Here is a 26,477-nt window from a genome sequence, read left to right on the forward strand (position 1 = left end):
GTGGAGTCCCTTTTCCTTATATTTCTTCGAAGAGGAAACAAATGTTGACCTCGAGCGAGCGAGAAAAATAAGCAATCTATTGTCCTTCGTGCAAAATTGATTTTGAAAAAAAAAAAAGAAAAATCATTTGGGCCCTTTTTATATTAAAGTAACGGTATACATACTTTGTATACAATTAATACATATTGCGTTATACCGTTATGTAATATATAGATATTTTATTAATTCCTTGTACATTAGCATAAGTAGGTCATAATCATGCTCAAGATATTCAAGATACTTATAGTTAACACAAATTGTGGCTTAACAAAGAAAGTTTGTTCTTTTGCTGCTTCGCATTTAAGTATATATGTATGTATGTATGTAAGTGCTTCAATGAAACAGCGATTCTTAGATTAATTAATGTTATTTTAGTTGAAGACGTAATTTTTGTTTATTGAAGCTAATTTAAAATTCATGCATGATCATTTTGTATTTTTCAATATTGTTTTCATTCCACTAAATCGCCAAAATAATAATACAATAGATACCAAAATAGTCACACACACGTGCTATAGCCAATAAGCAATATGCTATTTTGAAAGATTTTTATTGATGTTATTTTAAAATGTTAAATGAAAATAATTGAAATTTTAACAAAAAAGGTTCTTTAATTATTACCTATACTTTTAATACCTTCGACGTTTTTTTTTTACTGTTAAGAAATTGATTAACAGATTCCTGCCTAAAGGAATTTAAGCAAATGGATTAAATAAAATTTATAAGCTGCAGGACAATGAATATTATTTATTAACACAAAAATATGTAGCGCCTAAAATACCATAATATCGAGTTGCTTAATGTCGAGTGCTAATTTTTATGAAATCTATTTAGACAATAAAAGTGTGGCTCTTTTTATAAGTTGCATTCGATCTTCGCTGGCGAAATTTTCGTTGAGTATCGAATTTTCTGTCGAACAGAATTTTGCTTTCGTTGGTGCAGCGAAGTGTTAGAAAATTGTGAAAAAAGTATGATTTTGCATTTGTTTCCTTATTTTTTGGCGGCTAGACACTAATTTTAAACAATTTGCAATAATTTCAAGCAGTTCTAACGTCGTGAATAGTAAACACAAGCCCGAAAGTCTAGTTTTACATACATATGAAAGAAAATCCCAATAGGCTGTTGGCACGATCTCTGAGTACAAAATCATGGTCATCATCAATCGATTTGCATCACAAAATTTCTTAAATATATTGTATGTCAAAATATATTCGAATGACTGCACTTAAACTCTCTTAAACGTTTTCTGCTCCTGACCAGTTTTCTAAGGTCTCATCCTCTGACGAATCGTTCAAACAGAACTCTTGTGTATTAATTAAAATTTCTTTTACCACCTTTTTATATTCGTTCGATCAGCACTTTCGACCACAGTCGACGATCGAATGCAACTCGTAATAGGGGCCTGTGCATACGTTTAAACCACAGCTGGGTAGCGTCGATTCTATGGTCCTATGATACCTAAGAAAATTATTTACATAAATGCCATAATCTTCCAGGTTGACGACGCTATCCACTCAAACCTGTAACACCTTTCCTCAAGATATGCAACTTTTTGGTGGTTGACTATCTATTTAAATTGCACGCGAACACCGAATTTGCATGCTAAGTATATGTACTTATGTATTAATCTCATTTATTTTTAATAGTTTACCATATTTCATATCAATTCATGAATTGCTTCTTCAACATTGATCATGATGGTAATTATTTGAAAACTTTTCAGTTAAAACCAAATCGTCAAATTTACCACTGCGTAGTGGGTCCTACATTGCGCTTAAAATTGATTTTCGTTTAAGATTCGATTTTCATACACACTTGCTTTAGGTGACTCAAAATAGTTAACCGATTTATTAAAAAAAAAAATAAAATAAATTATAGAATGTATTCACAATTCTAAAGTGTGTCTTCTCTAAAAATAACCACTTGGGCAATTATGAATGACTTTCAGTAACTATTTATGTATAAGATTAAATAAATGAAAATGAAGAAAGGTAGGGGAAAACCAAATTAACCCAGTAATAACTGTTCTTCTGATTCAACAGTTTCTTCGATATCTTCAACTACACCTCGCGGCGCCTCTGTGTTTGTATTTTCACTATCGACAGCTGTGTCTGCTACATTACCTTTAGTACCATAGGTTTCAATCTCGTCATCGTCACCATCTTCATCATCGTCGTCATCATCATCATCGACGTCGTCGTCATCATTTTCATCATCATCCTCACCATCTTCAAAATCATCTTCACTCTTATCATCAATATCCATTGCTTCCGCAACGTCCCCGCTGCTTACGTTCTCATCATTATCGTTATCGTTTTCATTATCATTATCATCCTCCTCCTCATCATCATCTTCGTCATCATCATCTTCATCATCTTGTTCATCAACCTCACCATCCAGGTCAATTTCTGCATTAATACCACTCTTCGCGTCTACAACATTTGGCTCCTCCTCATCCCCCCCTCTCTTTCGCATCATTATCGTTATCTGCCATGTCATTACTTACTTCGTCATTTAACTTTTCGCTATGCTTTAGCACATGCTCTGGATGCTTCAAATTCAAGTGTTTAACAATATGTACAATATAATCAAACTTGTCATCACAATGGGGACAATGCAGGTAAGCGCCATGTGGCAAATGCTTCAATTTGTGAGTTTGTAGATTTATAATAGTCGTGGAATTTATTCGTTCCTTACATTCGGTGCACTCGTCCAACCAATCAGATATTTTCGTAAAGTTTAGTTGCTCACGATCACCCAATGAATGCACCTGAGCGATGTGATCGCTCCAATTATACCAATTGTCATTTTTAATACCACATTGTGGACATTGTATAATATATGGGTTTTTCGAGGACTCGTAACCGAACCTATACTCCATAAAGTTTTCCTTAATACTTCCCTCATCGCCTTCGTCTTCGTCCTCGCCTTCGGTATCATTATCGTTCTCATTTTCCATTTCATCATCAATGATCACAGCTTTGTCGTCGCCGTCCCTTTGGCTTTCATCATCGGCAGCGTTGGCATACTCCACTTTTGGCACACACTCCTTTTCATCCTCCATGCTGATTGTGACCGGCGATGCGTCAGCATCTTTACCATCTGCGCTCTCCAACTGCAGTTCGAGCTGCTCCATGCCATGATTGGGATGCTTTTGCTTCATGTGCTTGATAATATTGATCATATAGTAATATCTCACATCACAGTAGCGACAATGGAGATAGGTGCCGTAAGGCAGGTGCTTAAATCGATGTGTTTGTAGGTTTACGAAATTTGCGCCTGATACACGTTCCTTACACTGGATGCAAATGTGCAAATGATCATTGATCTTCTTGAATTTAAGTGATGCCATACTATGTAGAGCATGCACTTTTTCAATGTGCTCACGCCACGGATGCCATTTTTCAAATTTAATACCACACTGTGGGCATTGTATGATGTAGGGGCATTTTTCCTTGGATGTTATTGAGAAGTTAAGAAGCTTGCCAGGGCTGGGATTAGCACCCGGAGCTCCAATCGCACGCATTAAGCCCATGGAGGAGCTCTTAGCTTTGGTGTCAAAGTTCGGTATACGCTCATTTCCCATCATTGGGCACCTATTGGTATGACGATTTAGATGTTTGAAGAACATTTGCTTGCGAACAAACTGTCCATAACATTTAGTGCAACAGAAGGATTTGTACGGCAAATGGCGGAATTTGTGCGACTGCAATTGGCCAATTGCACCCTTTGTATGTGTCACCGTTACACGTTTATAACACTCTAAGCAAATGTAGTGGTGTGCATCCAACTGTCGGAAATTTAATCCCGGCCGACTGTTCAGATCATGTGCGGAGACAATGTGTTGCCGCCATGAGGCATGTGTGTCGAATGGTTCATTGCATTGCGGGCAGCGATAGGTAATGGATTCATGGTCTACTGCATTGTGATTTGAGTGAATATCCTCACTTGTCATGGGTCGGAAGGTGTTCACCGTATGAGTAAATGATGGTGAAGGCGTATCATATGAACTGCTTGTATTAAAACGCATTTGCGGTGATGGTGATGGTAACGGCGACATTGTTGGACTGCGATTTTGCGCCTCACGCGGATCTATCAAATTGTGGCGTATACGTAGATGCGTGACCATGTTGGGTTTGTGGTTGTAACATGTGCTACAGAGGCGACATTTTATGTACAATTTAAACGGCAAGTGACGGAATTTATGGTCTTGCAGACCTTTTAATTTAGCGCTGTTAACAAATTCCTTGCACTCCAAGCATTGAAAATTGAACTTATCCATTTGTCGAAAGTTTAATTCTTGGCGTCGATCGAAGTAGTGAATATCGTTGATGTGACGACGCCACTCATATTGCGTCTTAAACTCTTCTCCGCATGCGGGACATAGATAGCAAAAATATTGTTCGAAATTTGCTTGCGTACCAGCACCAGTGTTATAGTCGGATTTTACGTCCTCATTTCCGCTAGGTATCAAAAGCAAGTCGTCGTTGTCATTGTTTTCGCTTGCATGGGTAATATTAGGTTTGTTTGGATGATGCTTTAATTTGTGGTCATGCAATGCACCACCGGACTCAAAAGTACAGAAACACAACGAGCAAACATAGGCTTGTGAGGGCTTCTTAAAGTCATGCTGTTCTCTTGTATGCTTTTGTAGCGCTTGGGCCGTACTGAAGGTTGAATAACAATCTGCGCACACGTGGCGTTTTGTAGGTGTAGCAAAACTATCATCGTATCTGAATTCACCGCGGCCACCATCATATGATGTCGATGTTTCTTGCATTTGATATGACTCATCATTATTGTCTTCATCCAAGAATTGTATCTCATATGTTACGCCGTGATGCCGAACGATTTCTTTAACTGGCGCTTTGCGTGGTGAACTTATCACCGGTGTAGGTGTTCTTCGCACCGGTTGGAATGTTGCTTGGGGCCGTATAATCTTACCAGCTTTGGCAGCGATTGCTGCAGCTGCAGCTGCGGCCGTTCTGGGATTAATATGATGCACTTTGCGCAAATGTTTAACTAAACCTTTGCGATCCGTATAAGCTTTCGCACATATACGACAGCGTATGTAAGCTTTGTGTGGCAAATGGGTGAAATAGTGCTGCTGCGCATTTTGTACACCGTAGGCATTTGTAATTATTTTGCCGCATAATCGACATTGTAGTTGATGCTCATTCAATACCACGAAGCATAGTGTTTTTAAATCGGTATAACCATGTTCTTTGACTATATGCTTTCGCCAAAATTTCCTTTGTAAAAATTCTTCGCCACACTTTGGACATAAATAATCTATTTGCGTCTCATAAATATCTCGCACCTCGTTCTTTCGTTGCTCATTAGCTGGAACCTGATCATCTTCATGGTCATTCACTTGAGCAGAGTATGGATCAAAATCTCGACTGTCATCGCCGACTTCTTCTTCAAACTCATCATCAAGACGATGCTGATTAAGCAAATGTCTTACAATATCCTTGTGATTACTAAATGCGCGCAAACAAAGCTTACAGCGAAGCCATGTTTTTGAAGGAAGATGCGAGAACTTATGCAATTGTAGTTGTTCAATTGATTTATCAGACAAAACCTTAAAAGATTTAAAAAGAATTATAGTAACAAATCGAACTCCTAACATCCCAATTGTGAGTACTTACCCTTTTGCACTCGCGGCATTCTACAGACGCGTTAGTACGCTGCTGAAATCCTAGTCCACGAATAGAACAGAAATTATGCATTTCTTGTACGTGTTCAAGCCAATCATTCTTGACTCTGAACTCAGTGCTGCAAACAGGGCATATATATTTTATGTTCTTTTCACATTGTCTTTCATTGGTATTCCCATTGTTAGTTTGACGCTGATCGGATACCTGGGTTGAACCCCGGCTGAGTACATCTTCCAGGATTGAGCTGGTTGGTAATTTCGATTTTTTTTCTCGCTTGCTCTAATAAGTTTTCGCCATCTGGGTCATCGGGATCAAACGGTTCGTTTTTCACTTCGACGCTGTCACAAGTGTTTTCAAATATGTCCACTGCATTGCCTTTGATATCCCTGATCTCTAATCGTGCATTAGTCAAAGGCGGTGTAGTTGTACGGCTATTGTTGTAACTGCTGCTGCCTGGTTCACTGTTTGCACTCGCATTCAGGGACAACACTTCATCACGATGCATCAATCGCAGATGGACAATCAAGTCCTGTCGATACTTATACAAACGATGGCAGATTTTACATTTTGTGCACCGGTGTGGCAAATGTGTGAATTTATGTTTCAACAAATTTTCCATTGCATGCATTGCAATTGGCTTGTTGCATTCCAGACATTTATGGTACAATTTGTCTATTGGTACAAAATTTAATCCGCGGCGGGTATTATACTCGTGCACACCATTTATGTGACTCTTCCAAGCGATTTGTGTATCGAATTCTTCACCACAACATGGGCAAATGAACATTATGGCTATATCATAATTAACGTTTACATCTTGAGGATTCTTCGTGCTATATGGTTTCGATATAGCCGACGGCTGTAGTTTATCCACAGATGGTTCAATTCCGAAATTAAAAATTGTGTTATCGTCTTCGCCATCCGCATCCGGCGTAGTCGTCATTTGTTGCAATAGAGATTCTGGCATTATATAGCTATCTTCGTCCAAACCATCATCTTCGATGTCTTCAGGCTCGTTTTTAATCTTTGAGTCTTCTTTGTTGCTACGCTTCGCAGCATCCTCACTATCATCCATAGTATACTCATTTGAAAACATAAAGAGCTGGTCCATTTTTTTAGGTTCTCCGGCAGATTTTCTAAAGAGCTACATATATTTTGGTTAGATACAATCCCACTAATTAGAGAAGTATCGGTCAATTTTTTCTGGTTACTCACTTTTGTCTTTTACATATATTTAAGCTGATTCCCTTTCTACTTTTATTCTTCGCTTTAAATTGCAGCCATCCCACGGTAGTAGTTTTTTCACAGACGGATTCGGACTACTTTTATCAGGCAATATAGTTCAAAGCAATAAGAACTATATCATTTTATAAAACTTGTTTGACCTGGCGAAAAATTTCAAAAACACTAGCATAGTAAAATGCGATTAAATTTGAAAAAACTTTCCTCAAACCTGACAAGGACCGAAAGAAATTTCCACCATTTTTTTTGCTTGGCGGTGTACCGGGAGCGTTCAGTCACGGGCGACGCTAAATTGATTTCACTCTGGGGATGTTCAGTGCTTGTTTAGTACTTGAAATAAAAACCAAATCCACACCAACGTAATGTAATGTTTATAATAACGAGTCAGAACTTTCACAACGTAACAAGGCAGCAATACTAAGTTGGATTTTACATTTTGAGCTGAAAAGCTGATTGTTTTTGATTGGATTTGGTGGGATTGATTAAAATAAATTGAAATTGATTAAACAACCTACCAATCAATCTTGGTTGTTTGGTACAAACACAGGGTTAAATATCTCAAATTTAAATAGCCAATATTGGCCATTTAAGAGCAGATTAAATGAATGAAAATCTCTATTTAAGTAGGTCATCTAAAAATTGGCCTTAGTCAGATTTTACTGGAAATCGATCCCGTACTCGGTTCTCTGACTATTGAGAGGACAAAAAAGGGAGTAAATGAGGTCATCTCTCAGTCAGAAGTTAACAGCCAAGGCGCATCAATATATGGCGGTGTTGATTGATCAGCTGATTGGATATTTTTGTCTCTACACTAGTACAAGAGAATGTCATCCAAGACGAAGTGGCGCAACATTAGGATGTCAACAAAAGAAAAAGAGAAGAGATGTTTCGAGTCGTGGGGTGTCTCCCCGCATGTCGGACACTCATTGGGCACATCTGCATGTAGTCTGCTCGGGTATGAGTTCAACATGCTGCAGTAGACAGAGCAAAGTTGGGCTATTGTGGTTCTAGTCTCCCGAGGCAGGCGAAGCACGTCAGGTGGTTGTGTGCTCAGAGCGGCATTAACAGTCTGAAATCTACGTAACTTGAGACCGACTCCCTGTGAATGCCGCTCACTGCCTGTCGATATGCTGTTGGGTCCAGATGTTGCTTTATGGACGTCTGGACTTCGTCCGTCAGTTCGTAAAGAGCTGACAGCGTAAGAGACAATCGAGACTCACTCTGGTGGTTAAGGGGATTGGAAATGTAATAATTATACAGTAATGGGGAAAGAACACGACTCTGTAGAACCGCCTGTCTTACTTTATTAGGTTACTCTGTTTGTCTCTAACCATTACTGACGAGTGTCGACCACTCAGATAATTCGCCGACCACCTTTTGAGTCTCTGTGGGAGAGACGAGTCCTCTATGTCTTCTAGTAGCGTGGAGTGACTTTGACAGATCCAACGCTACCAGTATAGTTCTCTCACAGGGGCGCTTGCGGTTTAGGCCACGTGTTATTTGAGTGTTTATGGCGTTAAGTGCTGTTGTTGTGCTGTGCACTTTACGGAAACCATACTTATGCCTCGCTGGGGTCAGCTGGTTTGCAAAATACTGGAATAGCCAGGCATCTAGTATTTTCGTTACCGGGGAAAGGAGGGTTATCGGACTATAAGACTCTCCTTTGTTGGCTGGTTTCCCCGGTTTGAGCAGTGGGACCACAGGTTAAGAACCTTGGCTAAATAGTCTATTCCTGAATGACCCAAAATTGTTCAGCATAAACAAGCATATTCCGTCGGGTCCCATGGCTTTGGAGGCTTTCGCCTCTCCGATGGCTACCTGAACTTCACCGCAAGTGAAAACAAGAGGCGCACTTTTGTTGGCAGTTTGAGCAGCCTTCTGGTAACTCTACGTTTCGCTTTGACCGCCGGAGGATGCAATGTAAATTGCCGGCTAAAATTGCTCGCGCATCGCTCCGGATACGGCGAAGCGCACTCTCCGAAAGATATTTCGACTCTGTCGTCGCGCTTTGTCGGATTAGAAAGTGACATCACGGTTGACCAAAGCTTACTCAAACCAGAGGTGAAGGTGCAAGTCTTCAGATGCTCTTCCCACTTCTACCGCTTATGTATGTACACAAGCTGCCGAATCTCCATATTGCGGGGATTACCGGGATCGACCTGACGAAGCAAGCTGCAGCAGCAGTGTGGAACTTACGCTCACCTACGTGAACGTCGGGTGGTGTGGGGAGTGCAGAGAAGGTGCTTTCAGTAAATTCTGCGAAGCCTTTCCAATCAGATTTAGTAAGTTGATATAGATCCGGTGTTCCGCGGAAGCAAAGTCGGCAGGTTTATCGATCGAGATAACTATTGGCAGATAATCTGATTCTTAGGTCGGCATAGGTCGCCATGATATGCTGTATATCAGGCCAGCGCTGACAATTGTTATGTCTGGCGAGCTTCAGCAGCTACCCATAATCCTGGTGGGTGCGTTGTCGATCATTGTGCAGAATGTCGAATCGTCTTATCTGCTCAGCCAAGTGTGTTCCCCTATGATCCTTTCACAGGATTGTATGCCAAAGATCGTAGTGCGCGTTAAAGTCGCTGATGACAGAGGGTATATAAACGATAAATATTTCGAGTCTGACATCGCCTGACCGGATAGAAAAACCCTCCCAGCCAGCAAAATATCCGGAAACGTGTCCGAAATTGGAAACAATTGCGTATAAAAACCGTTTTCGGACGTTTTTCAGATCAATCCTCCCACTACAGTGTTCATCCGAAACGTATGTGCAGAAAACTATCGAAAGTGGTTTTAAAACGGATGCGCTTTCGGTTGTTTTCCTGAAATTTGTCTGACTCAATTTTTCGTTGAAAACGATTTCATTATGAACTTCACAGAAACTTTTTCATAGTTACAGAAAACCAAACAAAAAAACAATTTTAACATTCAGCAATTATTTCAATTTGAATAAATAATTTTAATGTGTTGCTTGTGACGGAATTCGAACCTGGGACCTCCTGAAAGCTAATAAATTGTAGCACACTTCTCTGCACACTCAGCTACTGGCGAAGACGTATACATGTTTTCAAATGCTCAGTTTGAACAAATATTTTAAAATTATTGTTTTGAAATAAGATGATGACATTTCTGGAAATCGTTTTCTGAACGTTTTCGGATACGAAAAATGTACGAAACTGCACTTTCGGCAAAAAGTACGTTTCTCTGCTGGCTGGGCTGACATTCTAGGATGGTATTTCTGCATGAACGAAAGACACAAGATCACGCCTTCCCGAAAGAAAGAAAAGTTATTTTCTAGCTGTCGAAATCTCGACGCCATCTTTGTTGTAAGAAGTAAACAACGAAGATAACAAAAAAAACCACGTAATTGTTGAACGCATGAATAAATCATCTCGTTGTGTTAAATTATTCTAAAACGACTAATGTCAAAGTCGCCCAACTTTTTTCCTAAATGCGATTATAACGGGCTAGTAAGAAGAAGACGTGATCTTGTATTTTTGGTTCATAGTATTTCTGCGGTCGATTCGCTGAGACGATAGTGCAAGGTGAAAAACTGCGAAAAGGTTTATTACTGTATATACTGTGCACATTAGAAAACGGGATAAAGTTAAAACAGAAATTTGGCAATGTTAACACACATTTAGTACAAAATGAGGGAAATGTTTAGTTATTTGCAGGTCGTTTCTGGGGTAGGGGGGCGGAGGGGAGGGGGCCTGGCTCCCTAAACCCCCTCCATTCGAAAGGGGACAGCCCACACTTTACGAAAAGTCGCACCCCCCGCCCCCTTCCCCCCTTCGGGGCCTCCCACAGACCCCTGGGGAACCGTTTGAAAATGGGCGAAAAACAGCATTTACCTAGGGAAATTGAGCAGTTTGAAGTGGAATATAACACAACTAACAGAATCTGTGAAGTTTTTAAATAAAAGAAGTTATCCCAAGGTGGTTATCAGCCGAAAGAAGGGGGCCTGAACACCTTTCTGCGTAGGCGGCCGTCGGCCGCACTTAGGGATTATAATCCCTACGCAGTAGAATTCTCCTTTCTTTGTTGCCAAAGAAGGGGCGCTGAACACCTTTTGCAGAGAACACTTTTCTGCGTAGGCGGCCTTCGACCGCACTTAGGGATTATAACCCTCAGGCAGTAGAATTCTCCTTTCTGGTTTGCGAAGAAAAGGAGCTGAACACCTTTTGCAGAGAACACCTTTGTATAATTTTAATGCTTACAGGGTTATATCTATTTCCTTTTGTCTCTCATTCTTTTGCATATTTTGGAGTTTGACAGCTGAAATAATTTGGATATGCAACCAAAGTCAGACGAATGATTTTGAAGGTGTTTTTATTTAATAAATTGTGATTAATTGGTTAATATTAAAGTCATAAAGAAAGTTATAACTCATCGAGTAAAGTGTAAAGTGAAGGAGAATATAAAAATATATTGCTGTAGTGACTGCTTTAAGGAGAATAGGAGTGATAAATTTACGCTAATTTCCGAATTTTACAAAAAAGGGCATATTTCTAACCCAATTTGTAAATAAATTAGTGACCAAAAATTACAAAAGTGGGTGTTAAAATAATGTTTAGACCCTTGGCTACAAGTGTGTGCAATTTTTTTTTAGATCGGGTCACCCCTTTGGACGCAATACCTGGAAATAGATCGGCAACGTACTAAACCGTACCCCAAAATGGAGACGTGGGGTTATTGCAGACAATTCAATAGTTTGACAGCCATATTTTCATTTGAAGGAAAGCTTGCTGATGGTAACAGCGAAACATCGATTTTTTCGTTGCATCGATTTTTTCGTTGCATCGATTTTTTTTCAATATCCCTCCTGTAATTTATGCTATGCGATTTACAAACATATGTATATAAACAATAACTTTACTTTATGAATTGTGAAAATTACAAATAGAAATAAATTGTGGTAAAAATGGGAAAGTGTGCTCTCTGCTTTAAAAGAGTGCAACGCGGAACGGGACCTTTTTTCCAGGTTCCATCCCAGGAGTCTATACGGTTGCTATGGGGCCAAAAATGCGGGATTCAGTTTAAAGTAAGAGATGTTGTCTGTGTGGATCATTTTTCGCGTTCGGATATGATATGCGGAGCGAAGAGATCAACCTTGCTGCCAAAGGCCATACCAATTCCCCCATCGCAATGCGCCACCAGCTCCAACTGGACACCATCTGATAATCGTAAATTATTCACGGAATCATGTTATGCCGAGTTAGAGTAAGTTATAAAATTATTATATTTATGAACTCGAAATGTCAATCTTTAATACAGGTCGGATATTTCTACTTCAAGTTCCCAATCCCCAGAGATACTGGATTCAGGAATTTCCTCACAGGCAAGGTAAGTGAAGAACTAATTTTTAACAAAGTTGAAAATTATTTCTAAGCCCGTATACTAAATAAAGTGTATTGAACTATATAACTTATAACATACATATTTCTGTCATTTAATTAGCTCATCGTCTTTTTTAACTGATGGAACCGACAAGCTCGTCAAAGGTTGCCAAATGTTAATAGAGTAAGTGCATCTTAAAGGATATGATACTGAAGTGTATTGCTTGAACAACTTAAAAAACCGTATGTATTTCTTTAATTTAATTAGCTCATATCTTTCTTTAACTGCTGTAACTAAAAAAAACGCCAAAGATTGCCACACGCAAACAGAGTAAGTGGTTGTCGAGGGATTTTGCTTTGAATTATTACTTTTGAACTTACATACATACATACTTTCAGACCTACTATTAGGGAGGCCCCCATGGAGAAGGAAATCTTTGACCTGAAGAGAGAGGTAAAAAAAATTGAAGGCGGAAAACAGGGACTTGGCTCATCAGTTGAATATAGCGAATGCTGTGCAAAATAATTTTAGACAAATCTTTACAGAAAATCAAATACGTAAAATGATTTTTCCAGGCATGTTTTAAAATTTTCTTGGTAGAAAGTTAATGTAACTATTTTATTTATTTTACATAGATCGATCTGTGAAATGGTCATGGGAAGACATTTCCAGCGCAATATGTTTACACGCAGCAGGGCCAGCGGCATATACACATTTGTATGACAAAGGGTATCCGCTACCCCATGTATCTACCCTTCAGCGTTGGTATCACAAAAACGATCTAGTGGAAGGACTTCTCACTCCGCCAAACGACCTTCGTGACCTAGAAATGCCTGAAATATGCGACGAAGAAAAAACCTCCCTGATTCCTTATTTCTCGGACCAAAAATACTCGTAACTAAAACTTGAAAAACATGCTTACATCTTTTTACACTACCTTGTATATGTGTAAATTTTATGACTTTGATAGTAGGTTATTAGGGCATATCATATTAAAAGTGTACGCTACGATTGTAATTGTTCTGATTCAGTGATGGTATTTGCATAGTTTTCACAAAAAATCGGACTACGATGGAATCAGTAATTCACCCCAATATTATTATTCTGTAGAAAAGTATTTTCAAATCAAATAATTTTTAAGCAAAAAACAAACCCGACTTCCAATTCTCATTAAAATTTAAGAGCACTGTTAATTTCTTTTTGATCCAATGATCGTATCTCAACCAAATTAGTATGGGACCACCTCTGAGGAACATCCTTTCCTTCAAAGAAAATATTTATGAATCGGTTAACCTGGTCAAAAGTTGTACATAAAAGAAAGTTGTACATAAGAGAAAAAGAAAGAAAAAAAATATTTCGATGAATTGATAACCTCATCCTTTTTTGAAGTCGGTTAATAAGAAATTCAATTCGATTTTATATACAAATATATACTAAATGTTCAGCTGCAAAGATGCAATCATACATTTAGTCTGTTCCAATAGCAGTCCGGTTAACAGGATTTAGTCAGAACTTACAGGAAGTCGTTCCTATTGACATAAAACCTGTAAGTGGGAACACTTTTGAGAGAGTAACTGAGCAACTGTTCCTAGTCAGAAGTTACAGGATTTAGTCCGGAGTTTTTTTTTCCTGTAAATTCATGAAAAGTGTCAAACGATCAGCTGATTTGCATGTGCAAACAAAAACAGAAAGCGGTGAAAGCAAATAAATAGTCTGTTCCAATAGCAGTCCGGTTTACAGGATTTAGTCAGAACTTACAGGAAGTCGTTCCTATTGACATAAAACCTGTAAGTGGGAACACTTTTGAGAGAGTAACTGAGCAACTGTTCCTAGTCAGAAGTTACAGGATTTAGTCCGGAGTTTTTTTTCCTGTAAATTCAGGAAAAGTGTCAAACGATCAACTGATTTGCATGTGCAAACAAAAACCGAAAGCGGTGAAAGCAAAGAACCTTATATTTGTAAAAAAAAAATGGAAGTAAACAAAGAAATGATTGAATATGTATAGATTTCAATAATTAGTTAGTGATACTTCAGTTAAATCAGTGTTGTTCAAATGACATGTAAACAAACCGACTGACGTTTTTACAGGAAATAGTGCTTTTTGCGTTCCCGTGCACTTCTGGATCTGTTCTCCTTTTACTCTCACTTGATAGAGTAGAATTGTAGTTTGACAGTTCCACACATGATTCAACAACTACAGGTTGTAGCAATCGTACAAAAACAACATTTACCGTTGGTATGAACTCCTTGTGTCATCAACATCTTCTTTATCTATTCATATTCGTATGTATATGTATACCCTGCATACCAGGATTTCATAGAATTCTGAAAGGTTTCACAATTTTTTTAAGAATTTTCTTTAAGAAATCATACAGAAAGTTTTTACTAGTTCTTGTCCACCGCTTCATATGTTTTTCTTTACAGATTTCTAAAAGAATCGTAACAAATTTCCGATACTGAAAGATTTCGGGAGCATTTGTTTGCAGGGTATATATACGTATATGTGTATGTATCCGCGGATATGTAAATAAAGCAAAATAGACGATAATTTGACACAAGCGTGCTCATAAGAAGAAGCATAGCTTCTATCGCTATCGCCTGTAATTGATGCGCCTTGGTTCCACAGGTTTTAGTCCGAAGTTCAAAGGAACAGACTAATTAATAATACAATTTTATAAGACGCCTTTTACGTTTTCTAAAAGTAACGGCCCTAAGATGGTCTGATGTGCATTTCTATTAACATAAATATCACTCATTTACTTCAATAGTATCATAACTCGAAAAAGCTAAACTCGAGAAAAACGTTTTTAAAGTTTTGAATTTACATATACTCATACAGTAAAAAGTAATATATATTTAGTCTGTTCCAATAGCAGTCCTGTTTACAGGATTTAGTCAGAACTAGGGCATTCAATCCCGAAGCATTTTAACAATCCCGGGATTTCGGTGTTCAAAAATTCTAATCCCGGGATCCCGAGATTTTACGGTATTTCAACTTCACAAGTTTTTGCATTTTACAGTATGTTCGCCTTTTTTTATTCTAAAATATCTATATTGTCAAGAACATGTACCCATATTTGCAGAAACCCTTTTCCAAAAAAGGCCAACCAAGTAAAATGAAGAACAACTCTGTCACACTGTAAAAGCTTGTTGTGTTTTGAACTACTACCCTGCAAAAATCGCGACTACTCCAAGCATGCATGTAAAGAGTACTCCCGAAGGACCAAGGAGTACTCCAAAATTAACCACAATTCATATAAAAAATATGGTCCAATTAACATTGCGATGTCCTAGGGCAGGACCATATACTCCATCCCTGCATTACATCGGAGTAGCACAAAACTATTCCAACATATTAACAATGGCATTGTTGTTTTATTTTTTCGTTTGTCCACTCTTTTGTTCTTCACTTCTCAAATGCTTTTTCGAAATCAATAAAAACCAAGAGAAAACTTAAAAATTACATGTTACCTCTGACGGCATTCGAACCCGAATGTGCTGGGAGCTAAGAACTAACAGCGAGCATCTCTACACGTTCAGCTACAGCCAGACATGCAATTGTGCTTTCAAATGCTCAACTTCAATCACGTTTCGTTAAAACACGAGCAGTGATCGGATAACAAACAATAAGCTGGCGCAGAGACACGAGTTGGTCCGCTACAGCATGACAGAGGAACACTTTTGTAAGTACTCCAATTTACCACAAGTAGACTACATGGTCCAACGATTTTTGCAGGGTACCAGATTTTTCGTTATTACATAGTTCTTGCACAAAATATTTGAACAAGTACTTTTATTCAGGCAATGCCTGAAATTCACTTCCAAGTGCAAATTGCTCAAGTTCCTTAAAAGACAGAAGAACACTCTTGGCGATATCTTTTATATCTGACATTGCTACAGGCAGGATTGATTGCCCGTCTCTGCTTGAGAGATTGCACTTCAATGTCCGAGGTAGTACTAAAGCTCCTATTAATAGAACTATAGCTGAGTTTAAGATTAAACGCTCGATCTGGCTGGTTTAAACTAAAATCAGCCAATCAAATGTCAGCCAATTTAAACTCGGTTTACTTAATCTAAGTTTAAACTGGCACTGAAAAACGGGCCCTAACAGTAGCTACACACGACGAGCATATCCGCGCACATGCGCGGCTTGCGGGTCATGCTCGGCGTTTGTATGGCGGTTTGCGCGCATGCTCGCCAAAAATCAAAAAATTTTGATTTTCAACGAGTATGCTCGTCGTTTGTAGCGTGGTTTGCGAGCATCGCATTGGAAACAAAAACAACAACCTCACTTTGTGTTAATGCTTGCAGTGTGCACATCGCGGATAAATGCATCCAAGCCATGTGCGTTAATTGAATTTTTGATAAATTAGGCTAAATTACTATATGTATATGTATGTACATACATATAAGTAAAATATAAATAAATTTAAGTAACACATACATAAAAAATCCTAAGTCATAAGTATTTCAATTGCATCATCCGCGTCTTTCCTTTCCATGTTTACGCTTTGAGTACAAAATCACTTATGAGCCGCTCGCCGTCTGTAGCAAATGACAGCGAGCATGTTGGCGCACATGTGCGCGGATATGCTCGTCGTGTGTAGCTACTGTTAGTAAAAAAAAGGCGAAAAGTCGTCGCGAGGCGACTAAAGCCGATTCCAAAAAAGGTCGAGTTTTTTCAGTGATAAGTCGATTTTTGACTAAAGTTAGAATCGACTTTTCCATCCCTAGTTCGCATCCCTATTTATCTTTGAAGTCTAGTTTGCTTTGTGAGTTGTGAAAATTAAATTGAAGGAAAAATGGGACGGTGTGCTATCTGCCATAAAAGAAGGGAACGCGGAACGGGGCCGTTTTTTCGGGTTCCAGCCGAGGAGTCCCAACGGTTGCTTTGGGGAAAAAATTGCGGGGTACATTTTAAAGAAAAGGACAGTGTTTGTGTGGATCATTTTTCGCGTTCGGATATGATAGGCGGTGGGAAGAGATCACAGTTGTTGCCAAAAGCCGTACCATTTCCCCCATCGGAATGTCCCAACACTACAGCAACAACAACAACCAACTCTAACTGGACGCCATCTGATCATGGTAACTTATTTACGGATTCATATTATGCCCAGTTGGAGTAAGTTTTAGAATTATTACTTTTATGAACTTGAAATATCAATTTTTAATACAGGTCGGATATTGGTACTTCTGATTCCCAAGCCCCAGAAATACTGGATTCACCAATTTTCTCACAGGCAAGGTAACTGAGAACTCGTAATTTTTAACATAAATGAATTGTTTTTAAACACGTATAAAATGTATTAATTATAAAATTTATAACATGTAAATATTTCTTTAATAGCCCATCCCCTTTTTTAACTAATGGAACAGAAAAGATCGTCAAAAATTGTCAAATGTTAATAGAGTAAGTGCGTATTGAATACTGAAGTCCATTCATTGTAAAATTTAAAAATCGTATGTATTTATTTCTTTGATATAAATAGTTCATACGTTTCTTTAACTGCTGCAACTAAGAAACCCGCCAAAGATTGCCAAACGCAAACAGAGTAAGTGATTGGTTTTGGGCGTTTGCATTTTTATTTTGTTGCTTTCACAACTACCTGCATACATACTTTCAGACCTATTATTATGGAGGCCCTCATGGGGAGGGATGTCTACGAACTGAAGAGAGAGGTGAAAAAATTGAAAGCGGAAAACAGGGACTTGGCTCATCAGTTGAACATAGCGAATGCTGTCCAAAATAATTTTAAACAAATCTTTACCGAAAATCAAATGCGTAAAATGATTTCTCCAGGCATGTTTTGAAATCTTCTTGGTAGAAAGTTAATGTAACTATTTTATTTATTTTACATAGATCGAAACGTGAAATGGTCATGGAATGACATTTCCAGCGCATTATCTTTATACGCAGCAGGGCCAGTGGCATATACATATTTGTATGACAAAGGGTATCCGCTACCCCACGTCTCTACCCTCCAGCGTTGGTTTCGCCAAAAGGATCTAGAGGAAGGCCTCTCCACCACGCCAAGCAACTATCATGACCTTGACATGCCTGAACCATGCCACGAAGACAAAACTTCTCTGATTCCAGATTTCTCAGACCAAAAATAGTAAAACAGTTAAAGAACATGCATACATCTTTTAGGACGTACCGGAAGTATACTTCCTTGTAGTATGTGCATAAGTTTATTATAAGTTGTATAACTTTGAATAATTGGTTTTTCTGGCCTATTCTAAATACATTCGTATTGCGATTTTCTTGAAATCAATAGAAATGCTACCACAGAATCCTATTTGATATGAGCGGATGTACTCAAGTTTATGCTGCGATCGTATCCACTCTGATTCAGTGATGGAATTTGCTTAAATTCCACGAAAAATATATTTTTTCATCTAGCGGTCGTGCATGTCCCCATAAAAATTTAACTTCTTACAAGATTTTAGGTACAAATATAAAACTTTGTTATATGTACAGCTACAAGGGTACATTGGTACATGAATTAGATTTGAAATTCTATAACCCAAATTCAAGAAACTTTGCATTTTGTAAATAAAATATGTATGTACATACTGAGTGTAGCTACGCTTATTTTCTTGAAAGAATTTACAGTTTATAGTTTAACAATGCGTTTGACTAATAAATATTTTTCCGTAAAATATTCCGAAATATTTGTCAGTTTTGAGTAGAACATGGATGATTGTTTGGTGTCACAAATAATTTGAGAAAAAAACGTGTATCTTTGTTTGGGTTAAATCTTGCAATAAATGTTTCACCAGCTTTCCTATGAGCTCGAAACTTCAAACTTAGCTCAGAACCAGATGGCGATGCAATATGAAAGGTATTAGTCCGCTAGATGGAGCAGGAGTCGAGATATTTGAAAAGCCCGTATTTATAGTCTGATCTGGTTCATATTTGGAATGATTAGGGCTGATCGGGATCTTGTGTACATGCTCTTGCTTTTGAATATTTCGGTGAATTTGTAAATTCACAACAGCATTCAGACGGTTGCCACAGCCCTTATGTACATATATCACCTACATGGAGGGAAATAATTTCATAAAAAAAATTTGCTGGAAGGTGGCATCGGGTTCAAATATGTCGAAACCCTATGTATGGTCTGATTTAGGTTATATTTATAATATATATTATCTACATTAAAGGAATAATTCCACAAACGATTTTGCCGATAGGTGGCGCAAGTCAAGATATTTGGAAAACTCGTATTTATAGCTCCGTTTAGTTCATATTTGGAAAGCTTGTTTTAAAACTATTTTTGTAAAAATAACAAATCGGGCAAATCGAGCAGAAAAAAGATATCACCAAATGAACCACCTGGGCCCGGAATACGAGAACACTCTTGGCAATATAAATAATTTCAGCAGATCTCTCAAACAGGCGAAATTTGAAAATTGCAGCAGCGATCACACAATACATATAAAGTTATTTCAGAATTTCTTCATTAAAAAATATATTAAAACTAAATAGTAAATAATAGATTTCGGGGTCCTCATATTTCCTACGACGACTCCGAACGTCAAAAAGCTATAGGTTTCCTTGCCTACGCAGTTTTTTCTACAATTTATCAGTATAACAGACTTCGAAAAATCTTGCATTGTCACGTGTGACACGCTCTTTATTTTGAATTATGTTGCCACCCTTCCTCATAACTAACTGTTATACTTATTTACTACAATGTTTACAATAAAAACAAAAGTTACACGACCAAGCGGACCAAGCAAGCATTTATTTTTTTTTTAATTTTAGAAATACAATATGGAAATAAGTATTTTTAAACAAAATATTAAGAGATAATAAAAAATAATCAGCAAAATTTACACATTTAGTAGAACGAAATTAAAGGGGCGACCCTGCGATTGTCACATTTGCAACGACCAGCAACTTTACTGCATTCGATCGTATGTTTTCTGCCAGATTTTCTGATTTGTTTTGCACATTGCACCAAACTACACTGCGACGGCCGATACGTATTCCGATTTCAATGAATTTAAATGGAGGAAACACTACAACCACAAGCGGCAATAGCGATACCAACGAGGTGTGCCTTTGGAGAACCAGTGAGCTGCTAAAAGGCTGTCATACAGTGGGGAGTGGTTACGCTTGTATCGTGCTTAACCGGCCAATACAAGTGTCACCGCCGATAGTTAAAAAAATATGGCAAAATGGTAAATATGATCAATTAAAAACTATACATACATATCTATATTTATAGTTACGTATGTACATAAGTTGCTTTATAAATATATATTACAACTTTTGCACAGCACAAATTCGTTGCCTAATAGATGGTGGCGCTAATCACTGGAATGAATTCATGCATATGCATTGTGAGGGAGAGAAACTAAAGCTACCGGAATATATAACTGGAGATTTCGACTCCATTACAGAAGAAACAAGGAAGCTTTTTAGTGCACCAGATATTAAATACCAACACACACCTAACCAGAACGAGACAGATTTTACAAAAGCTTTACGATTTTTGCAACCACAGATGAAATCAGAAGACATACAGGAAGTTATTGTATTTCAAGAGAATACAGGCCGTCTAGATCAGATAATGGCGAATATAAATACTTTATTCAAATTACAAAGCGATCTACTTAACATATATCTCTTGAGTAGTGCTTGTTTGAGCTGGCTACTTCTGCCGGGTAAACACAAAATTATAATACCAAAAGAACTAGTCCACTGTCAACGTTGGTGCGCATTGATACCGGTTGGTAGTAGAGCGAATTCAGTGACTACTACAGGATTGAAATGGAATTTATGTATGTATCGATTATTTAACGCAAAAGCTTTTCTATAAATACAACTTTTTATCAATCCTAAACAGCGAAATCACCTATGGAGTTTGGTCATATGGTTAGCACATCAAATACCTATGCTGCTCAAGAGGTATGCATAGAAACAGATAGTGGTTTAATTTGGTCTATGGGATTATGGGCACAAAATGACTAACAATAGTAGTACTTCAAATGACACGTTAGGCTTAGTAGATAAATATTAATGTAGTGTAGCAGGTAGGTAATTCTTGTTCCTAGTTATGTAAGTAGTTAAACTTAAATTGCGAAAGCTATACTGCAATACGTTCCATGGTATTTTTTTTTTTCAAGAAATGTCTGATAAGATCTTAGGAAAGCATGTTGCGTCTGATGAGTAATGATCTATAGTTGCGTTCAATGAAATATTTATCTATTAGATAATTATTTGCGATTGCGCAAAATGTGTTTGATGTTACACAACCCTGTAAAAGGGCATGTTTTTGCCATCTTGTCCTTGTCCAGCATTTCATAAAAGAGAAAGGGGCATCAAAATGCGACATTTATTTGGCAGAAACGAAAACAATAGGTTTGGGATATTAATTTCTTTGCACTAGCAAATATTAGTTTAAGAAAAATTGTGCCATTTGTCAGCTCGATAACGCAAAATATTGTCCAATTGTTACAAAGAGAAGGGTCCAAGACGAATAATGGTGTACATTTTTCCTTTAATTTTTAAACACAAGTCCACGATTTCATGCGTTTGTGAGATTCTATAAAAATTCTTAAAAATGTTACTTAGTGGCAAGGTGACTTATAGTCGAATAAAACTCGTATGCTTACAAGCGGCTTCAAACATACTTAGGGCGGTAGTGTCACTTGCGAAGCGATTGAATTTGGCGAAGCGAACGGTTTGGCGAAGCGAATCAAAAGGCAGAGAAGGTATTAAAAGTGTGCGCGATGCGAAGAACTTGCACAAGCTGGTAAAAGCGAACACTCTTAATGCATATTTAAGTTGCGTCCGCCTATCCATTCGCTTCGCCAAACCGTCCGCTTCGCCAAATTCATTCGCTTCGCAAGTGACAATACCGCCCTTATAATATAAAATAAGAAATGTAACTAAAATTGTTAATTATTACCCCTTACATACATGCATTATTTACCATATGCAAGTAAGTTGCACTAGCTAATTTTACATAAAGAACGTCTAATTGGAAGTAATTGTACGACTGAAGTGTATGTATATGAGAAGACAGCTTTATTTTAATAAAATTATAAATTCAACGTAAACAAAAACATTGAAATTTAATTCTAGTTCTTAAGAATACAAAATTCAGTTTGTGTCGTTGGCCAGCATACGCTTCATGCGTGCATGTGCTTGTTTCAAATGTGCCAATAATTTCATATTGTTTGCTATGGCGGCATTTGTATTATTATTTTGGCTGGTGGTGTTTCCGCCTGGAGTGGCTCGTTGTAGACCATTTGCTCGCACCCCGCATGTCTGAGTGCGATGTAACTGCAATCGTTCTTTTGTCGTGAAATATTTGCTACACAATTTGCACGGATAAAGTTCTGCCGATACGTCGACGCTGTTACTGTCACCTTCTACTACTTGGTTTGTGGAATTATTACCTTGGCAGACATGGCAATCCTGCAAGTGCTGCATCATTTTAGGTTTGCTGGATTTTGTTTTGGAGCAAAATTTACATTTAAGATATGACTGGAATGGCATGTGCATGAAGCGATGACGTTGCAAATCGGCATGCTTCGTGGTATGTTGTACATCCATACAGTCGAGGCAAAGGTAGGACTGTTGATTTTCAAGCATTTGAAAATTTGTCTGAATTGCATTTTCTATATTGTGCTCGGTAAAGACGTGCCTGCGCCAGCTTGATTGTTCATTGAACTCTGAGCCACATTCAGGACAGAGATAGTGAATGTTTTCCTCCAGCAATGCATTCTTGTTAGATTTATTGGCTATTGGAAGATTATACTTATGGCCATGACTCTGGACTGCTGTTTGTTTTGTAGAATGTGCTGATGTTTCCGATTGGCATAATTTTAAACGTTTTCGCGGCGGTGACCAAATAAAATTGTTTGTCTGTGTGGAAGGATCGTTATCATCGTCGACTGTATCTATTTCAATGCATATTATCACTTCTTCTTCATCTCTCTTTTCTTGTTTAAAGTTTTCAACTATGGCATCGCTCTTGTTTTGCGCGCCATTATGGACCATGGGCTGTGATTCCTCCTCAATGGATTCGAATACATCAGCACATAGTTCTTCAAAATCATCTTCTGTTGTAGATTCCGTAGGAGTTATTGTGTAACTCTTAGATACCTTATCATTATCCTTGATTATTCGGACGTTACTTCGACGGATTGCAGTATCAGCACACTCACTGTTCTTTTGTCTTTGTTCTTGCTCAAATCTTTGTTGTTTAGCTGCTAGTCTTGCCTTTTCACTTGCATAAGTTTGCTTTTTCTGCTGCCTCCCACGCTTATTATCATTAGCTGGATCCATCTCCTCGGTGCTATCTATTACTTTATATCGCCTCAGTATTGCATCTAATTCAGTGTTAAGACGATCATTTATCTTCGCTCCCCATTCAACTGGCTTTTTAATATAGGACTTGGCTTCATTGAAATGTCGGGGATGAGCGTAAACGAAATGTCGAAAGATTTCCGATTTGAAAGACTTTTTTACCATGCAGAAAGTGCATTTGAAGAACAGCCGGAACGGCAGATGAGTAAAACGATGACGTTGCAATTTCGGTTGTTCATTAGTGTACAACAGCTTGCGGCACTGTAAGCAATAGTGGTTACGTGAGCCGGAGATGCGATGCATTCGCAAATCATGAGAGGTAGACGGATGTGTGTCTAAATGCTTAAGCCACTGTTCGTATCTATCGATGTTCTTGCCACATTGTGGACAAATAAAACGCAAATAGAATTCCCGATTTAAACGTGGATCGCGAAGCAACTTTTGTTCAGCCGTTTGGATTACGTTGGTGGTTGTCTCACTTTCTATTTGCCGCATTTTCTCTACCATAATTATTTGACGGCTATGGAAGCGGTAGAGATGTTCACAAAGAGCTCGTTTACGTGTGAATCCTCCTTTGCAATGTCGACAACGATACGTACGGTTAAATGGCAAGTGCAGAAAACGATGGTATTGGAGCAGTGCAATGGCTTGATTGGCATTGGCAACCCATTTATGACAAACTTGACATTCATGGAAGCTCTCACTAATTTCTTTAAAATCGAAATCTGCTGGTGTTTTGTGTATATAATCATGCTCCTCATTTAAATGGCGACGCCAGTCCTGCTGTGATTCGAATTCCACTCCACATTCTGGACACACAAACGTCATATGCGACTCCAATCGAGGATTGGCGAAATCATTGTGCCCACTGCTGCCACTACTACCATATGAACTCGACATTATTGAGACATGTGTAATTGACGAAAAAGTGTGAAAATTTTTAATGTGGATTCCTTTTTAATTATTGAAGAATTTTTTTCTATCACAAATTTCGCACTATGCAAGTATTTCACACAGAATTTATTTTTTATTTTTTTTGGTTGTACCAAACTGCCCTGCAAGAACAGTGACTATCATTTGACAAATCATTTGATGGGCAAGACTGATGGAGATTTCTGTCACTGGCTACCCATGATTCAATAATACAAGGTTCGATAAATTGACAGTTGTCTCTTTCGCACCGCTCCCTTAGCGGTGGCACCGTGTTGCTTCTTTGCAAATTTACATGGAAACAGTGTAGCTTTGTTGTGAAATAAAAGTATAAGCTTTTGTGCAATATGTTTATTTGTATATGCATATGAAGCATATTTAACTGATGAAAACATAAGCATTGGATTGGATCAATCTCATAGTAGTCTTATTTTAATTTTGAGTCATTTTGCAGTTTTTATACAGCTAAATAGCATATAAATTACGTAATTCACGTAGATATATAAATATTACGTTCAACATTTCGTTTAAAATGCCAGATTTCCTGCAAATACTTAAGAATTTACAAAAGGAATTTCACTACTAATTGCCTACTTTACGTACTTTTCTACTACCATTTTCGCAACAAGGGATTGCATTCTTGCCCTTTCTCTGTCCTTCGCAAACGCAACCTTTTGTAAGGGAGTGTCAAACCGCAGCTGTCAATAATTATCTAACCTTGTATTATTGAATCATGCTGGCTACCTACAAGTTTCTATCAAATTCTAAAGGCCGGTCCACATAGAACTTTCACGTTGGTTTTGGCATTGGCGTTGGTTTGACAGAACGCACGTTAAAAGTATGCTTGCTACAATGAACGCTTAGCAGCGAATGCTCGGGCCACTAAATTAACATACTAACGATAGATAAATTAATATTTCATATCAATAATTGCATTAAAAACGATATTTCTTGCCCGCGCTTGATTAAAATATTATTTATACATACATAATTTCATTTATTTGCAACAGCTGACGAGCGACGCTCGCGAAAAGTTGAGAGTTGGCCATCTTTTTGCTTTGTGTTGGCGTGAACGTTGTCGAATTTTGGCTATGTGGACGGCTGCATTTGAATTCATGTATTCATAGTCAGCTGTTGAAGCGACGCCAACGCCAACGCAACGCCGAAGTTCTATGTGGACGGGCCTTAAAGGGCAGTGTGAAAAATCTGATGGAAACTTTCGTGTACGTGTGATGCTTCATCTCCTTCTAGCATATACGTTTTGGCATATTGCTAGACTGCTCACTCCCATTGAGTTCGGCATTCAGATTTGAATCATCAGTGATGTAAATCTTCGACAATTATGAGTGATCAACCTTGATAGAAATATAAGTCAGCAATGTGCAGTCAAATTTGATGTAATAACCGATCATTCATGACACATCAAGTCTGACAGGTTTGCCTATCATTCCTGATTATTCACAGCTGATGTAAAAATTCGTCAAGTCTGATCTCTCACGCATGATTAGAAAGCTTTCATTAATGACACATTTAAGACATTTTTTTTTCTTTTATTTTCATAAAATCTTAAGACCTAATTATTAATCATTAAAATATTAGATGATAAATAATTAATGTCTTACGAACGAAAAATTAAAAAAATCAGAAATGTTTTTCATAAAACACATACACTGGCGACAGAAATAATAGAAACGACTTATTTCAGTGCATTTCTTTTGCGTATTAATGGCCCCAATATGTATGGCGATTGGTGTCCAGTTGCTGGTTTAGTAGCCATGGCTACCAGTATCCTACTTGGTATTATGTATAGCGACTAATGCAGCGTTTTTGCTGCATTTAAAATGCAACATTTAGCACTTTCGAACATATGTTTTCGAAGAGCGTTCATGCTCGCATTTAGCAAATGTACATTTACGCGAGTTCGAAATCGTATGCTT

The 26,477-nt window shown here is 38.0% G+C and overlaps 5 protein-coding genes across 5 annotated transcripts; 3 read left to right on the forward strand and 2 right to left on the reverse strand.

Moving 5' to 3' along the window:
• Positions 1 to 1,023: 1,023 nt before the first annotated feature.
• On the reverse strand, positions 1,024 to 7,206 carry LOC118753017 (zinc finger protein 423-like). Its single transcript, XM_036487864.1, is given in 5 exon segments — positions 1,024 to 2,499; positions 2,501 to 5,623; positions 5,691 to 5,969; positions 5,971 to 6,843; positions 6,915 to 7,206. Coding segments are annotated over 4 exon segments (4,695 nt in total). The 5' UTR covers positions 6,811 to 6,843; positions 6,915 to 7,206; the 3' UTR covers positions 1,024 to 2,046.
• Positions 7,207 to 11,773: 4,567 nt separating this feature from the next.
• LOC118753016 lies at positions 11,774 to 13,298 on the forward strand. Its single transcript, XM_036487863.1, has 6 exons — positions 11,774 to 12,164; positions 12,219 to 12,287; positions 12,402 to 12,464; positions 12,549 to 12,611; positions 12,680 to 12,856; positions 12,917 to 13,298. The coding sequence occupies exons 1-5, from the start codon at positions 11,866 to 11,868 to the stop codon at positions 12,804 to 12,806; spliced, it is 621 nt and encodes a 206-aa protein (XP_036343756.1). The 5' UTR covers positions 11,774 to 11,865; the 3' UTR covers positions 12,807 to 12,856; positions 12,917 to 13,298.
• Positions 13,299 to 16,947: 3,649 nt separating this feature from the next.
• On the forward strand, positions 16,948 to 18,866 carry LOC118753018. The gene is made up of 6 exons (XM_036487865.1): positions 16,948 to 17,403; positions 17,458 to 17,526; positions 17,629 to 17,691; positions 17,771 to 17,833; positions 17,906 to 18,081; positions 18,142 to 18,866. The coding sequence occupies exons 1-6, from the start codon at positions 17,084 to 17,086 to the stop codon at positions 18,396 to 18,398; spliced, it is 948 nt and encodes a 315-aa protein (XP_036343758.1). The 5' UTR covers positions 16,948 to 17,083; the 3' UTR covers positions 18,399 to 18,866.
• An 84-nt stretch (positions 18,867 to 18,950) lies between these two features.
• On the forward strand, positions 18,951 to 22,107 carry LOC118753019 (thiamin pyrophosphokinase 1-like). The gene is made up of 3 exons (XM_036487868.1): positions 18,951 to 20,471; positions 20,571 to 21,074; positions 21,140 to 22,107. The coding sequence occupies exons 1-3, from the start codon at positions 20,207 to 20,209 to the stop codon at positions 21,262 to 21,264; spliced, it is 894 nt and encodes a 297-aa protein (XP_036343761.1). The 5' UTR covers positions 18,951 to 20,206; the 3' UTR covers positions 21,265 to 22,107.
• A 192-nt stretch (positions 22,108 to 22,299) lies between these two features.
• LOC118753020 (gastrula zinc finger protein xFG20-1-like) lies at positions 22,300 to 24,644 on the reverse strand. Its single transcript, XM_036487869.1, has one exon. It carries the CDS (start codon positions 24,508 to 24,510, stop codon positions 22,399 to 22,401), a length of 2,112 nt encoding a protein of 703 aa, XP_036343762.1. The 5' UTR covers positions 24,511 to 24,644; the 3' UTR covers positions 22,300 to 22,398.
• Positions 24,645 to 26,477: the final 1,833 nt, after the last annotated feature.

This window comes from Rhagoletis pomonella, unplaced genomic scaffold (assembly GCF_013731165.1).
Source record: "Rhagoletis pomonella isolate Grant_MI unplaced genomic scaffold, Rhpom_1.0 Rhpom_scaffold_02052, whole genome shotgun sequence".
Lineage (NCBI taxonomy): Eukaryota > Metazoa > Arthropoda > Insecta > Diptera > Tephritidae > Rhagoletis > Rhagoletis pomonella.